Genomic DNA, 17,704 nt, shown 5'->3' with positions numbered 1-17,704 from the left:
ATTACCTTACTGAATTACATATCCTACTGATTTAAGTACATTATGTGACAAGATGATGGGATGAGAGATTTACCTTTAACCCCTGGGTGTTTTTCAGCATGATATCGCCAATGCGCTGGTAATCTCCTTTAATGTGGGCATTTGAACGTCCTTCCCTGCGCACACACACACACAATACACACGCACGTTACACACACACACACGTTACACACACGTTACACACACCTTGTAAAAAAAAAAAAAAAAAAGTTACACTTTGTAAGTGATGTGGGATTGAAACACAGCCAGGGCTGTTAATCACCAGCAGGTGTCTCTGTTGGACTCAGTGACTGCAGGCGATCATTTTTGCATTAGATTAGATTTTGCATTAGATTAAGAATTTCACTTCCTACACACAACATAATATTCAGGTGTATGAACTCATGAGATCACATGTAGCCAAAAGCAGTAGGAAACTCCTTCTGCTTCCTCTATTAAACTTCCTTATACAACTAAATGTTATATAACTGTATGAACTAATACAGTTCCATGTGTGTACAGTATATTAAGATTATTAAACTCCTTCTTATTAACACAGCTAGTGTAACTATAGTTAAACATGTTTAGATCATGATAAAGAGGAAAATTAGGATTTTCTTTGCATTAATACTAACATTTCTTTTATTTGTTAAGATTCTTTTATTGGAAGGTGTATACACTGATAGTCCAAATCATTAGAACCACACCCTAAAAACGACATTGCCTGTTTCATAACAATTGTGCATGTCACAGTCAGGGATACATTAAATGTTGCACCAGTGGTGATTACTTCTAGCTTCTAGTTTATGAAGCAGCAGATAGGTATAAACTTTGATATGGGCCAAATTGTCACAACGGTTGAAGAACCATGGAAACAGCAAAGAGTGCTCACAGGCAGTAGTGGTGAGTCTCACAACAGACAGTGGTCTAAGGAGGGACAAGCCACAAACCAATGTCAGGCTGTTGGGCGGCCAAGACTCGTCAATGGCAGAGTACATGAAGGCTGTGGTGTCAGATAAGGACCAACAGATGGGCTCCTGTAGCTCAAACTGCAGGTACTTTTAATACAAATGAAAGGCATTTGATCTGGACATGAAAGCAATAGAAGAGGGTAGACCAGTCTGACCATTCCAGTTTTCTCCAAGATCATGTAGACGGCCAGTACATTTATGGCATTTAGCAGGACATGTGCACATCATTCACTTGCAGAGGAAATGGCACCAGGATGCACTATAGAATGATCCACCCTGCAACCTGCTGGTTATGTTCTGGTACCATATAGCATAGGATTCCTTCAAATGTCTAAAGTCCATGTTTTGGCAGGTCAGAGGTGTTTTGATGACATATTGTGCAGGTGGTCCTAATATTTTGGCTCATAAGTGTATGCTCTCTCTCTGGCTTTCAGCTCCCAATTAGGGCTAGTTGAGGACAAAGCAAGTGTTACTGATTAAACGTACCAACCAATTAAAAGTGAGACTCAGAATATTTTTTAGGTAAATAAACTGCACAAGTCCAGTCTAGTTCAGGGTTGCTCTTAGACCAGTTAGTCTTCCACCAATTAATGTTCAGTATGCTGAGCAGAAACCGGAATAACAGCAACCTGGGAGGCCACATTTGTTGTGATTGTTGTGGCATATATTCAGTTTTCAGTATTTTGATAGAATAATAAGCACGCTCAAACTCTGATGGAAGAAGGAAGTCTTACATCAAGTGTCTATCACTGAACCAGTGGGAGTCGGCTAGCATGGAGATTCATGACAACCAGAAACCTCACAGACAAGCAGGTCCCCTGCTGAGAACAAGTTGTTGCCTAGGAAACCATGGCTGTCACCCCAGGGTCAGGGTGTGTGTGCATACAATGTTCTCTGATTAGCAGCGGAAGAAAAAGTCCAAGAGCGTGCTTAGAAAAACTGCTATTAATATGTATGAACACAAAGGCATCAGAACCGGTGTGTGTTACCCTGTGTGTGTCTGTGTGTGTGTACACACTGCTTACCATAATGCAAGTCTCTGCTCCAGCTCTTTGAGGAAGTCTGAGTGAAATGTGTGCAGAGGTTCAAAGCTGGATTTCAGTAAGTTCCTCAGAGACTCGGGAGCGCTCTCGTCTTTAGCCAGCACACTGAGAAATGACTGGAAACACAAATACACACACGACAGACGTAAGCACAACCCACAATGACAGCAGTGTTCTCTTCTCAGTAGTCCACATACTTCCCAGACAGCTAAAAAAATCACACACTTCCTCTTTCCATCTTACATACGCACAAGTTTCTAACAATAAACTGTAATACAGAACCTATAGGACCCTGTTTAGAATGCATATAAGAAGTCAAAATAACTGGGAGGTCACCAAGCAGTTCAAATGTGAGGTAAAGGTTTTTGGCAATGTGTGAAATCAGTGCAGTGCAGGGCAGGATGTGCAGGAAATTGGGATCATTATAGAGGATTGTGTGCCTTCTGTGCACCAAAACCAATCCATGATTAGATTTACATTTTTTAGCATTTAGCAGACACCTTTATCCAAAGCGACTTACATTACTGTGAGAGCATACAGTCTAAGCAATTGAGGGTTAAGGGCCTTGCTCATGGGCCCAACAGTGGCGGATCTGGCTTGAACCAGTGACATTCTGATCACTAGTCCAGCACCTTAACCGCTAGGCTACAACAGCAAATAGAAAAAATGAATATTACAGCTCATTCAGCAGCTCTGACATATCCTTACAAGAATAAGCTGTACAGTTTAGACTACTTTGCCTTCTATACAATTAAGTATAAAATACATTTTTTAATGCATTTTCTTGCCATTTTCCTCCTGATTTAGCGCACTTAATTAGTCTTCCGCTGCTGAGGGATACCCGATTGCATCCGAGGAGAGCACGTCGCTGTACACACCTCTTCAGACACGTGTACAGCCCTCCTCTTCTCTCCCCTGCATTCTGCACTCTTCCGCCAATCAGGGTCCTTACACAGCATATGAAGACCCACCCACCCACACACAGTCCGGCCCCCACCCTGCAGATACGGTGGCCAATTAGTATCTGCTGCAGGCACTGTCAATTATGCCCACCAGATGGCACCCAGCCGACCGGTGGCAGTGCCAAGTTTCGAACCAAGGAGTTCAGAATATCGATGCTGGTGTGCTAGCACAGGGGTTTTCAACCTTTTTGGACATGCGCCCGCTTCCATGTGCCGACTGGAACTTCCGCCCCCCACAACCCGAACCCCCGCAAAAAATCTTGTTATGTCGTGCCCTCCTGGACAGGAACTCATGCGAAAACCCCTGTGCTAGCAAAATATCCCGTTTAATAACTGTTGTTTGGTTTTGTTTTAGTAACCCATAAAAACGTTTAAACGTAAATTTGGCATATATGCATTGACTTTAGCAATTATATTAGTCTAATTATAAATCACACTTCAAAAGCAGAAGGTTCTTCTGGCGTGATAAAACATTAAATTGCAAAAACAATATTGTCAGCTGAAAAGATTGCTAAAATATTTGTAAATAAGGTCATGTGTATATAACGCTGTAAGATGAATGCAATTAGAGAACAAACAGGACTCTGTTGTATCCAGCAGTGCATGTATGCCAGTGCAGCCAAATCTGATCTGGCTCAACAGTTATGGCTTCATAATGTGATGCCCAACATGTGGTTCTAAAAGTAACAGCTTTATAAACCTAAATTATGTTTTATTTTAACACAGCCCTCAAAGCAACCAGCTATTGACTTGGCTGCAGCAGGAATGAACTGTAAGTAACATGAATCTCAATGCTAATATTAAATGCACAGTCTAGGTGTGTGTATGTTTAAAGCCCATGTCTGCAGAGTGTATTAAGTGAATAAACTGCCTGATACTGTCGTCTATCACACTCCTACGCTTAAGTCTCAATTTGCTGAAACCCCTCCAGAGTACACCATCGATCAGAAATCAATCAGCTGCCACTTCACTACATAAGCACTAAAGCTTCAGCTATCTGATCCTATTATCATCTCACTGCAGGCTTAGACATTGTTTACACTTCCTTTAAAGCAGATTTATTTAGGCTTCAGAATAAAGATTTAAAGTTATACAAAGGAACTTTTTAAAACATAAATGCCACCTCTGCATCCACTGGTCAACGGAAATGTATGAGGGAGGTAAATATGGGCACAATGCTGACTAAAACTCCAGGGAATATGCACAAAGACCTTGAGCGTTAAGATGTGGTGACGTCATTAATGAATAAGCGTAGCTTCTGATTTACAGAGAAGCTGACCGGTACATCTCAGTAATGTGAACTTTGCATTGTGAGTAAACTGTCTTAGAGAAAAAAAAAAAACATTTATATATTGAAACCTTTTCTGTGTGGTAGATGTAACAGTGCTCTTATTGATGTGATCCTGTTACACATAAGGGTTAAATCTTAACTTCTTTTGTTTACCTTGTTGCCCTTACAAACAGCACTAACCCTCCTACTGAACCATAAAACAATGATACTGGTACTCAAACCTGGGAAAATAAACCAGGATTTAAAAGTATTATCTAAAATCAAACTAAGCAAAGCAAGGAAAGATAACGGTGCTTTAGACACATCCAGACATACTCTAGACTAATAGCCTATGACACATCCCGCTGTTTCTGACATGTGGTATTTCAACAAAGAAACCTTTATTTTATACAAACATAGACAGTATGTGGTTCATTCCCTTCATTACCAATGTGATGAGCTCCAGATCCTTCAGGTATGTTCTCTCTGTGGTGAGCAGCTCTTTAGCGATGAAGTACGCTTTGTCTGTTGGAAATCTCTGCAACATAAAAATCAGACCAAACAAAGTGTTACTAGATCAGTTAACAAATCTGATGGCATCTCTGCATTTTAGTTTTCTAATTTAATTTAGAAAATAGAATTTTATTTTTTATTTAAAAGCCATGTTATATTTTGCATTTAGTAGTAGCATAATCCAAGAAATACTGTGACATTTATCCAAATTAATATTTTACAAACTTTTATTTTTTTCTGCCACAGAAAATAGACACCGAGTACAGATTTAACTCAACTAGAATCAATGCACCACTACTATGTCAGGGTCTGAAAGAACTGAGCAGGTTGCTGCTGCTATTGTATCAAAGAATAGTCATTGGATAGTCAGTCCTAGTTCTGAGGCATTTTATTGTTGTCCCTGTATAAATAAAATAAGAGCTAACTGTCTGTTTGCCATTTTGATATAAAGGTAAGGATGGATAATTATACTCAATGCTTTCTCTATTAGTTGTCAGCAGCTGAATGTCGTTGTACATAGTAATCTCTTTGATATGCTCAAGCTTATTATGAGCACCTATTTGCAGCACAGAAGCCCGGTCACATTTGAAACCTGCCTCTTGACAAAATAAAAGTTCAAATTAAAGGTCAACAATGGAGAGCACTGGTACAAACTGCAATAAAAACCTGTAAAAACTGATTTGTTTTCTCTGTTTCTATTTGGTTGTATGCATCTTTTATATTTTGCATTTAACCACCAGAGAACTGCTTTAAAAAATGCACTCACCTTCCTCCTGTTCTCCTCCTCGTCGTCAGTACGCAGAGTGATGGCATCGTTCAGGAGGGGAGAGGTGAGTGGTGACGGCTGCTGACCATCAGGGCTCGAGCTTAAAAAGTTCAGCTCATCGGTACGATGATGACCGTTCACCAGAGACATGGACATACCGGCTACATCTATGCAGAAAGAAACAGATATCTAAGTACTAAGCTTTGTGCTCCCAAAGAACCCAAATAAAAGAATGATTAATCTGCTGTTATTAATAAGTTTACTGTACTACCACTACAAATCATTTATAGCCCAGGTTAAGCAGGTATGTTTTTAACCTGATTTAATATAACACATAGATCTGGTGCTTCTGATATTCTCTGTAAGGCTGTTTTAGAAATTAGGGGATTTTGAATGACTAACTGTGCTCAGCTGTGTGTTCTAGATGTGGTTGGTTAAGTAACCTGCTTACAGTAACTACACTTCAATTTCTGTGCCTAAAGGCCAGTTTACACCAGGCGCATTCCTGAAGCATTAACTTGACATGCCGTAGCTAATTTATATTTAACTGTTTTAACCTGTGATTTATATAAATTGATTTAATATAGTAATGCATTTCGATAATGAATCAAACTACACTAGGCTAGATGGCACTAGCAGCATCTTTGTGCCTAAAAACCACTAAATGTGGTTTAAGACACTATTCATTTATCTAAGTTATTATTTCAGTTACTTATTATTAGGTTTTAATAGGAATTACAGCTGTACAATTCTTCATCTCAGCATGAACATATTAATAAAACCTTGAGATTTTTCCATGTGTTTGTTACCAGTAACGTGTCCACAATGAGGCTAAGATGCATCAGGTGTGGATTGACTGTTAAACTCAGTACTTGCCCAACAGCGCCTTCTGTTCTCCCTGTCTGCAGCGCAGCCATGTTAAACAAAACAGCCAAGAGCGATAGCATACACATCACATCCCATAGCGATGATGAAAAGCCATGACAACCACCAGACAGCCAGACAGCTTCATACACGTGCATCACATACAGCACTCCGAATGTACATACATGTAATAACACACAGCCCGACTCATGCACTACAGGCACAGATGAACACAGGTATGGGAGGGAGGGGGTCTATTATCTAGGGTGGTGATGAAACATAATCTTTAATAAAAGATTCTTGAGCCTGAATTCAAAAAGGCCAACTTTATTGACACTAGTGCATAATTGTACACAGCGTAAAGGTTTTTATAAAGAGAATAAAGTGGAGAAATAAAACAGTGATTAAAAGTCAAAAGCGAAAGCCAATAGAAATACCACAGATGCTGAATGAGTGAAAGTGTGAGTTCATAAGTGAGGAAAAAAAGAGTGAACCATGGTGTGTGTGCATGTGTGTGTAAGAGTGAGTGAATAACTGAGAAAATAAAGGGACCAGACAATGCCCTCATTCCATTAAAGTTTACAGTGAACATGTTGAGAGTTACAGATCCAGTGTAAATTTTACAAACATTCATATGGGAAACGAAGCAGTGCTTGAAATGTATTTGCTTTAAAGGACAGTAAGAGAGGGAGAAGCATGCAACATAAGCCTCGAAATAAGAATTAGGCCAGGATTATACTTGCTGTGAACTATACGTATGTAAAATGCTATTTATGACAAAATTCACACTTCAACAGTGCAGGCCATCAAACTCGTGTCAGCAGCATACCAACTGCATTGCCTTAAATCTGTTCCCAATGTATTATTTTACCCCACTTCTGCTAATTTAGGCAGTGCCAGTTCAGCATTCTAGCAGGGTAAGGTTAGGATATGTTTTCTTCAAGACAACCACCTCTTAATGTGGTTACAGCCTACGAAGTGTCATGAGGGAGAGCAACAAGTCTGGAATGTGGTACTAACTGCCCACATAAATACACATGACAGCACAGATGCCAAAGATGGTAAACACACTTATCCATACACCCAGTAGAAGTGACTGGCTAGGATCACAGAGACAGTATTGCCATCTCTTATATCAGTGAGAAGGACCAATCAGCTGTCAGTACCAAGCTACATATGATCTGTGGCATCTTTGGGGGTCTGTCTTACCCGGTTTAGGCTTGGTAATCATCAACAGCAGGAAATATATGCACACAAGAACGCATAGTCACACAGTCAAGTATAATCCCAGCTGAGTGTTACAAAGGTAAATCCCACAGCCATTCATTTGGTCATTCAATCATCATCAACAGTTAAGAATAGAAAATACAACAGGTGCATTTATTGATCATAAATGACAGTGATGAAAATGACAAGCTCAAGCAGCCTCAACCTGTGCAGGAACACACCCAGAACCAACAGGAGCAGAAAGGAAGGGGAATTTTGATTTGAAATCAAAGGTACGGTAGGCTGTATGAGGTGCTGAGCTGGTTACTGTGTCACATTTGTGCTTCATTCTTACAGGGTAGAGTGTTTTAAAGTGTAAAGTAGGGTAGAACAGGTAAACTGAGGTTTGATCATAGTGAGAGGGAGAAACAAAGCAGGAGTACAGTGAGACAGCGTAGTAAAGACAATATGATAGTGTAACGTGGCTCGGCTTTCTTAATCTTAAGACGCTACTGTGAGTAAACTGCAGACACTCAAGATTTACAACCAACTGGATCTAACTTAAGAATAATCAATAGCAATAAACTCTAATATGCCTTACCTACTGCTAATAAATAGTCATTCTTAAACCGACCCCTGATTTACATTTTCACCAAGGTTTCAAGACCACCAGTACAAAGAAACTGCAATTATAAAAAACTGGCTCGCACAGTCTCTAATGCTCCCACTTGTGGTTAAATTCCTGCCTGCTTTTCAAACTAGCAGTGCATGACTGCATCCTTTATCGCTTGAGTAATTTACCGCCTGTCACAAACAGCATGCAGTTAGAAAAGTACACAAGTACAAGGACACAAAATACCCAAAAGCTTTGCACAAGCGTGACACAAAATACCCAAAAGCTTTGCAGAAACGTTGCACTAAGACAGCCGGAACCTTTTCTCTCATAAAACTAAGTTTAGGTAGTTAGTTGTAACAATATAGACTTTTTAATCACATTAAGTTCTGCCAACTAATCTAGTGTTGAAAACTAGAACAAACCATGAACCCTTTTCAACAAGACCCTACAGTTCTGAAAACCATTCCTGTGGTGGAGATGTATCTACCAATAGAAATTCAGATGCATACCAGAATGTCAAAGCTCTAGATCAGGGGTTTTCAACCTGGGGGGCGCGAGCACCTGTCCAGGGGGGCGCGACATTACGAGATTTTTTTACTTCTAAAGCTAAAGCAATTCATTTTTCATCCACAGGAGACATATTTGATTAGTCTCACTGACCACACATGTTTACTGTTATCCAGTTCAGTCTGAAAAAAAAACAACAACTTTAAAATAGGGCTAACAGTGAAGATAAATCGGTAACAAAAGCAACGACATGGGTTATAGGACATGGGTGGTTGTGTGTCTTTAAGAGAGGTGTATAGTGGGAGATGCTCTGTTCACACATCGCTATAAGTGATTCAGGAGTCGGTTCATCGATTCGTAGGTTTATCGATTCGTAGGTTTCTCTTCTGTCATCTCTCAGTTTTTACTGTTATTAATGAATTATGTGGTTTTAAATAAACACCAGCTACTGGAACATTTTGTGTGACTCGCTTTCCTTACAGGTGGGACGCTTAATTAAACTGGTCATTACCACAGGGTGACAGCTCAGACTCGTTCTGCCCATGCAGCTAAAAGTTATCTCACCTGAGTTTTCGGTCAGTCAAAGCACAGTATTATGAACCAGCAAACTTAGCATTGTTGTACTTTTGCCTTTACTTGGGTCTGTGAAGTAACGTTTTCTGCTCTCATCTACATCAAAACAAGTACCGCTTACAATTTACGACTATGGCTGTATTATCTTTTATAAGTAAATATTTCAATCAGAAAAGTTGCATCGCATTATATTATTTTTGCTTGTCAAGAGCTTTCGCACAGTTTCTGTGCAAGGGTTCGGGGGGGGGGGGGGGGGGGCAAGTTAGAGGTCGGCACACGAAAGTGGGCTCATGTCCAAAAAGGTTGAAAACCCCTGCTCTAGATAAATGACCACAGTCTACATCAGAGTTATGATGTACGCTGATGCCAAACACACCAGTGAATGATACATCAAAGGACAGTTCTGCACAATCACTGCCAAATAACACTTATAAGGACTTACAAGGACAAAGTAACCAATAAACATACACAATTACTAACTATCTAGTGCAAGTTTGGCTGCACCACAAACAGACTAAATAGGTCTTTTTTTTTTTATCTGGGTGCGACTTACATAGAAAATGTTCTATATATTATTACAAATAAGCAGAAAAAGAAGCTACATGTCGATTTGCTATTCAATCCAACATTACAAATGTTAATTTTATACAAAACGTATCGCTACAGTCATTACAATACAAATGTTTATGCCACAGTAAACACATTTCTTCTTTTAATTAGCTAAACACAACCTAATTTATGATTCTAAGAAGTACTACAATAATTACAAAAAGCTAAGTGCCTCAATTACACTTAAAAATTGATTCTTTAAATTATTCTAAATTTAAATAGACTTAAATCAGATGTGCATTTTTAGTTTAAAGTCAAATTAGTTATAGTTTTGCTAATGAAAATACAGTGAGGTCTCTGAGACTATTGCAAGTCCAGCAGAAGCCTGTATTAACCTAGCTTGGCTTTCTAAAAACACGGAAGTCTGGCTTCACTCACCAGCACTCTGTCAAATCCAGATAATTCACTTATCTACAGTGTTAGTAAAAGGTCCAGCAAAGGACTTGGCACTAAGTACAATGAGTCGCCTCTTTGCAAATAGAGAGATTTACTATAATTACAGAACGACAATCAAGAGCCATATTTTACTACACTGATGCCTTTGCAGCATTCATCACCAGTATAGACTGTTCGCCTCATACGCGTACACTCTCTGCCAAATTCCATTCTCAAAGGTCATGCCAAGCAGGACCGCTCCTCCCAGAGCTCTGGACCACACATTACTGACTAAACCTCTGAACTCACTGCACTGCCTTAACTAACAGCTAAACCCTCTTCATCACTGAAATCCACACCCCCTCCATCAGGATCCTCATCCAACTGCAGGCTGCCAAACGACAGCTTGTTTCTGGGTAGGCCAGTAACAGGGGAGGAGCTATGCGCAGCAGGGTTTACAAACCCTACCGACTGGCAGTATGAGCCTGAGGACTCCATCTCCTCCGAGTCACTTGTGTCTGTACCACTGCTGGTCGAGCCATCGATCATCTGCATGGCACTGTGACGACGATGTGGAGAGCTAGATTTTGGCAGGCCAGGAGCAGAAAGCCCATTGGCCACCATGCGGCGCTCGAGAGCACCCATTCTTTCAGCTAGAGACAGAATGGGACGTGGTTGGCTCAGGATCAGTGGGTCCGTCTCAGAGCGGTTACCCGGATTCTGATATTTCCCTACATTTCCGGATCGATTCAGGATGGGAGAGCAGCTGCTGAAGAGCGTGCTCTTTTCCTCCTGAGGAGCTGACCTCAGACTAAAGCTGCGCCCAGTGCTGGCCAAGCCTTCTGTACCTTCACGCAGCCCATGGCCGTTCATCCGGGCGTGACTAAGCGAGCCAGTTCTATGAAATGAAAACAGAGCAGGGCTTGAGGTCAGGCTCCTGGTGCCAGGCAGGTGGCATGTGGGGCCAGGGCTGCGTGAGGCCAGCTCATCCAATAACGTGCTGTGGAGTATTCCTCGTACAGAAGCCCCACCCCCAGAAAGTGACCACTCATAAACATCATAATTCTGACTATAAGAGGCAGGGCTTGAGGGTTGGGTGGGGCTGGGATAGTGAGAAGGCGGAGTCTGAGCAACATGGGATAATGGCGGAGACTCGTCACGTCTAACATCGCCAGGGCTACTATTTGTCGACCCTCGACCACCAGAGCCGCGCCTGTGACGTGCACGGGAGTGTGACCTGCTGACTCGACCTCTGACCTCCACCTCACTAATCTCTGCATCGCTGCAGTCAATATATGGGATCGAAGAGCTGCTGCCTTTGGTTGCACGGGACGCGACACCTGCAGTGCTGAGATCGCCACCCGGCTGCCTGACACACTCTTCAGATAACACGCCATCGCTCTGCTGAAACGATGAGGGTGGGCTGCCATGACTCCGCAACGGGGCCGAGTCCTCCGAGCTTACCAGCGCAGACTCCTTCCAGCTTCGCCCCTCAGCCTGAAAGAGAAAGAGCAGAGCAACAGATCAGAGAACAAAGAGGCTGAAGAACAATACAAATACACATGTGACTGGAACAAAAAACAAGAGAGGAGGAGACAGAGAACATACTTGTTTTGGCACTTGGGCGTGTACAGGAGAAGGCAGTGGAGACAGACTGCTGTTGAACTGTACCTTACTGTGTTTCCTACAGGACAGAAACACATGCAAACATAAATTTAAAAAATAATATTTGTTAAAACAAAAACACTAAGAAATGAAGCAATAATCTTGGTTTCCATTGCAAAGCTTGTTCACAGTGGCATGTTTGGAAGAAATGCAGTCTGATTGGCCATATGGCATTAGCTGCAGGTATAACATTTTGGCTGTAAAACATTCTTTGGATAGTTTTGTCTGTGGGGTTCACACAAAAAGCTATTTAAGCATCACATACCCTTTGGGTGAATTATTAACAAAATACTTGTGACTTGTGAGCTTGAGCTCTCCACGGTGGTGAGACTGTGTATTAATCTGCAGCACTATTCAAGCACTTATGAACTTTCTTTTTATTCTATGTAATGCCTAGTTCACACTACACGATTTTTGCCCTGATTTTCGCTCGCCGACTGGTCGGCGCTAGATTTGCCGGCTCGGGAGCAACTCCGTGTTCGCTCGGCGATGGAAACTCGGCACTCGATCGCTGTGTGTGAACTACTCAACAACTCGATCCGAGCGGCTCGGCGACCAAAGAGAGATTTCTAGCATGTCAAATATCTGGATCTGAGTCGCACAACTGGCAATGAGTGCTATGTCGAACAGCCAATGTGAATGCAAGTTACGGTGTGAGGGGAAACACAGGGGAGGAGTTATAAAAAGGTGGGACGGGCATAATATAGTTTATATCAGAATACACAGGTACACACACAAGTTTTACAGTATTTCTGACCTTATCGTTCTCTACAAAACAAAACACTGTTGCATTGCAAAAAATATTTATTAACCTCCAACTCGGTACAGTACAGACAATCCATGCTGTTCCTGTAGCCAAATCCACTCAGATTCATTTATTTTTTCTCATCAGCGCACAAACTTCGCTCACCCGCTACTTATTATCGTGCATTTTTGGCCGTGGTATTATTAAACCTTTCATCACTTCTCATGTTTGTTTTCGTGACAAAACGTAGTTTGGGAGACCAGAGAAGCTCGCCTGCGATTCCAGTTGGTGATAGGTGGTGTAGTGTGAAATTCCCTATCGTCGATCAGTCGTGTAGTGTGAAAGCCACACCGACTTGAAAGACTCCCGAAAACAAGAGATCCAGTCGTGTAGTGTGAACTGTACAGCGACCTGACGACTTGGAAAGTTGTGTAGTGTGAACATGGCATTACAGAAGAATACAGTTCTCACAGTCAAGCATGGGGGTGGGTCAGTAATGACATGGGGAAGTTTTTTTTGCTGTATTAACTGGCAATATTAACAGTCTGACTGGCATCATGGATTCGCAGAAATACCAAGGCATTCTGAGAAGGAACTATATGCCATTTGTGGTGAATTTCACCCTTTTTGATAACTGGGCTTACAAGAAGACTATAATTCCAAGCAAACTTCAAAAAAACCAAAGCTTGGTTAAGGAATTACACAGAGATCTCTCACAGTAATCTCTCAAAGGGATCTCTAACATTAATCGCAAACAGTGATCTCTCACTCTAATCTCGTAAACAGTAATCCTTTACACAAAGCATCTCACGTATGGCGATCTCCAACACGCAAAGATCTCTTACATATAGTAATCTCTCTCTTACCCAAACACACACAGACACGTCTTCCATAAGCAGTGATCTCTCATAAATGATGTATCAAGATATAAACTCAACTGAACATGTGTAACACCTCAGAACAGACTATATGGAGCAAACAGGCACAGACAGAAAGTTATGGCTTAACCCTAACCCTATGGCTAACCCTAACCCTAAACAGTAATCCGTTACACAAAGCATCTCACGTATCTCTTAGTGATCCCTCTCTTACTTAAGCACACACACCTTTTTCATAAGCAGTGATATCTCAGCCTCACACAAATGATGTATCAAGATATAAACTCAACTGAACATGTGTAACACCTCAGAACAGACTATATGGAGCAAACAGGCACAGACAGAAAGTTATGGCTTAACCCTAACCCTATGGCTAACCCTAAACCTAAACAGTAATCCGTTACACAAAGCATCTCACGTATCTCTTAGTGATCCCTCTCTTACTTAAGCACACACACCTTTTTCATAAGCAGTGATATCTCAGCCTCACACAAATGATGTATCAAGATCTAAACTCAGCTGAACATGTGCAACACCCCAGAAGAAAATTTATGGAGCAAGCAGGCACAGACAGCAGGTTATGGCTTAACCCTAACCCTATGGCTAACCCTTACCATAAACAGTAATCCTTTACAAAAAACATCTCACGTATGACGATCTCTCAAACAGTGATCTCTCTCTCACTCAAACACACAGCAGGCACAGACAGCAGGTAATGGCTAATGTAACGCTTGACTTCTCACCTGTAGAAAGGTTGCTTCTTAAACTCGGTGTCCTTCACATAATCTATCACCTGCTTCTGGGTCCGACCACTAGAAGACAGAGGAAGTATCACAGTTAAAGAAAAAAAAAAAAAAAAAAAAAACACAGAAAAGTTGTCTAAACAGACCATAGTGGACAAAATATAATATACATCTTTTTGTTATTCCTATTAAATAATCTTACTATTAATAAAGAAATATAATAAATAAATGGAGGAAATACAACAATTGTAAACAAATGAAAAATGTAAAACACAAGCTTATGGTTTACATGTAAAAAGAAGAATAAATGATCATTTTTTTTGTTTACTGTGGCCCCATTTATTTATTAAATAAAACGCACAGAAAATGCACCCACAGACAAACCTGCACAATAAGTGCCAGCTATACAAGCAACACACATAGCCAGACACACACACCTGAACCTGAAGGATGACCCTCTGCTGAAGAGCACAGGTTTGGGTTTGGGCTTGGGTTCCTCAAAGAGCCTGAAGAAGGCATGGTACTCCACACATATCTTCCAAAAGATTTTACAGCAGTCCCGACTGGCCATTACAAACTCCAGTGTGTCCTGATATGCACTTTGCTGCAGAGTCACAAACATTTGCTCTGCTCAGACAATACACTTAAAGATCTCAGCATACATTTAACATTCAATACATTACAGATGAAACTGTAATAATGAATCTGTGTATTGCTAATACTGAAATAAAACCTAGTACCATTTAACTTCTGTCTATTGAGCTCAAATTATGACAAAATTACCAAAATGATAAAACAAACAACATAAATGTTCACACTGAAAAGTCTTACATTGAGGTCAGCTCTGAGTTTGATGAGAAACCTCTTCCTCTTGAAGCTGAGTTTGCGTATTTTAGACCAGTTAAAAGCATTGATCTTGGTATGACCCTGCATAAAAACAAAACACATATGTTTAAAATTCCCCAAACATGTGTATTGTAATACTAGTTATTATAATATATACATTTAATAAAAAACACATTGATGTGTAAGGATATATACGGTACTGCTTACACATTTGGCCATTACCAAATGCTACTACAATTTATTTTCTTTAAAAAATTAAACCTACCTTTTTAATTACCAAACAGAAGTATTTTATTGAATAAAATAAACGGAATTTGATTGTGCAGATATTGACTTTTGACATTTACATAATAATTGTACATTTTTTGTAACATATCAGAATCCTTTTGCTTGTTTTTTTACATGTCTGTGATACCCTGGTGGCACAGTGGCAAAGTAAACTCGTCCGTCCACTGCTGCTTAGAGCCTGGGATCCAGGGTTAGAATCTCAGTAGAGCTACTGGCCGGTCAGGCATTGGGATGGGGTCGAAACAGCCTAACTACTGGGAGGTATGCTTGCCAGTGCACTCTCACTGTGGAGCCCATGACTAAATAAAAATAGAAGGGTTGCATCAGGAAGTGCCTCCTGCATAAAAACTGTGCCAAGTCAGGTATCCCTAAATTTACATGCCTGTGACCACCCAGAATGTACTCAGGACCCATTTTCAGGTCCAAACTATTCCGTTTTTGGGGGGTTTGTTTTGCATTGCCCATTAACAAAATCACTAATTGTTGCGTTTACATACATTTAGACATTGGGATGTTTTTAGGTTTTCAGTATTGCTTAAAAATATAGAAAATGTTTTTTTATTTTTGCTACTTGTTACTGTGGACTTCTACAGTCAGGGTGTGCATGTCTTAAATGTACATATGTCCAGTAAAGAGTCTGTATGTTTGCATTATCTACCTGAAAGACCAGCACTCCTGTGTGTGCCACAGCGAGGCTGAGTTTGGTCCCCTCTCTGTCTTTAGCTGGATGGAGTCTAATGCCATACATCTCTAGTCGACGTGCCACTTCCAATAACTGGTAATCTGACTCTGCTGGAGTGTGACCACTATGAGAAATGCAAACACACAAAGAAATCAGTCTAGCCAAAATTACACACATCACTGAAGCTCCATTTTTATGAAATTGTGCTTAATCATTTAATGGTCTCACCAGGAGAATAATGTTTAAAAAATTACATTTTTACGTTTCATGGGGCTATACCAACAAGAAACAATAAAATTTTTTTACTAGTGCACACAGTATTTTTACTATTTCATGGATGATTTTTCACCTGCTAGCTTCAAGTTGACATATAGATTAGAAAGGCTGTTTTCTTAAAATAACAGTGTCGTCTACCAGTATTTTTGAGTTTAACACACGTCAACCAAGGAGCAGATAGCGTCCAAACAAGATTATTTGAATACAGCTTATTTTTCCCCAAGTATTTAAACTCAAATGGTTGAACAGACCATTCAAGTGTTTAATGCACTTGCTGAGTTCAGGTGTTTCAGCCACACCCATCACTAAACAAAATCTATAAAGAGAAGTTTGATGTTAAAAAACTGGAGCGGCCTGCACATGGTCCTGACCTTAATCTGATTCACCAGCAAGTAACCTTTCACATGCTTTTTTTAAATGAATGGGCATACATTCCCATAGGAATACTACAATACTGAAGAAAGACTTTCCAGTAGCATGAAGCTGTTATAGTTCCATGTTTGTGTGTTTGTGAGTGAACAAACAAAGTCATCATAACAAAGAATCCAGAACCAGCCTGGCAGCTTCAGGAAATAATGCAAGCAGCCACATTCTTTTTAGACCAATCACATAGGAGGGTTCAAATCAAAGAACATAGGGGCATATGTGTAAACAGAATACTTTTAACTATATAGTGTATTTTTAAATGGATCCACGGTGGCATGATGTACTCACACGTGTTTACGGTGGAACTCCATGATCTTGTCCATGAGAGCCATCTGATCAGGAATGTAGTTATTATTGAGGAGGTGTTGCCTGCTCTGAGTCTCCTCAAAATCTCCAATCTCAGCTAAAAGTCAAAACACAGAGTGATAAAAGAAAGTAAAAAGGTAGGACAGAGGTAAACAAGCATACACAGTGTGAGAACGGAAGAGTCATGGGGAGGGCCTGTTTTTCATGAGTATAAATAAGGCAGCAAACACTACAAATAAAAAGAACAAGTCCTGTGTGATTCTATTATTCCATATTGTTGTGTCCTTCCTGTTTAATAGACAGCATTTGTATTACTGTAATACTAGCTTAGATACTGTGTTCAATAAACATCTGTAACACAGGCACAACCCAAAGCCATTTAAACAAGCATAGAAATGCAAATTTGGATGCTCACATTGGATGATATGGGAGACCAGCAGGGCGGCACTGCTGTCTGTGCAGGTGAGACGACCGCTGGCCAAATCCTGTCTGATCTGAAGAGCAAACAAGTACCTGGAGAAAAAAACACAGTCAATGGTTATAAATGGAAACATGT

General features: G+C 40.5%; 1 protein-coding gene across 1 annotated transcript in view; it reads right to left on the bottom strand.

The window, feature by feature from the left end:
* The window catches only part of LOC134323848 (FERM, ARHGEF and pleckstrin domain-containing protein 1), a 67,765-nt gene that overhangs the window by 15,994 nt on the left and 34,067 nt on the right, over positions 1-17,704 (bottom strand). Inside the window, exons 6-17 of the mRNA XM_063005395.1 lie at positions 17,564-17,661; positions 17,131-17,245; positions 16,117-16,264; positions 15,156-15,251; positions 14,762-14,928; positions 14,325-14,393; positions 11,902-11,977; positions 11,634-11,790; positions 5,544-5,710; positions 4,713-4,802; positions 2,015-2,148; positions 74-155 (exon numbers count right to left, since the gene is read on the bottom strand). Coding sequence (XP_062861465.1) covers positions 74-155; positions 2,015-2,148; positions 4,713-4,802; positions 5,544-5,710; positions 11,634-11,790; positions 11,902-11,977; positions 14,325-14,393; positions 14,762-14,928; positions 15,156-15,251; positions 16,117-16,264; positions 17,131-17,245; positions 17,564-17,661 — 1,399 coding nt within the window. The remainder of the gene's footprint in view (positions 1-73; positions 156-2,014; positions 2,149-4,712; positions 4,803-5,543; positions 5,711-11,633; positions 11,791-11,901; positions 11,978-14,324; positions 14,394-14,761; positions 14,929-15,155; positions 15,252-16,116; positions 16,265-17,130; positions 17,246-17,563; positions 17,662-17,704) is intronic.

This window comes from Trichomycterus rosablanca, chromosome 12 (genome assembly GCF_030014385.1).
Source record: "Trichomycterus rosablanca isolate fTriRos1 chromosome 12, fTriRos1.hap1, whole genome shotgun sequence".
Lineage (NCBI taxonomy): Eukaryota > Metazoa > Chordata > Actinopteri > Siluriformes > Trichomycteridae > Trichomycterus > Trichomycterus rosablanca.
This window is presented reverse-complemented; position numbering and strand designations above follow the sequence as displayed.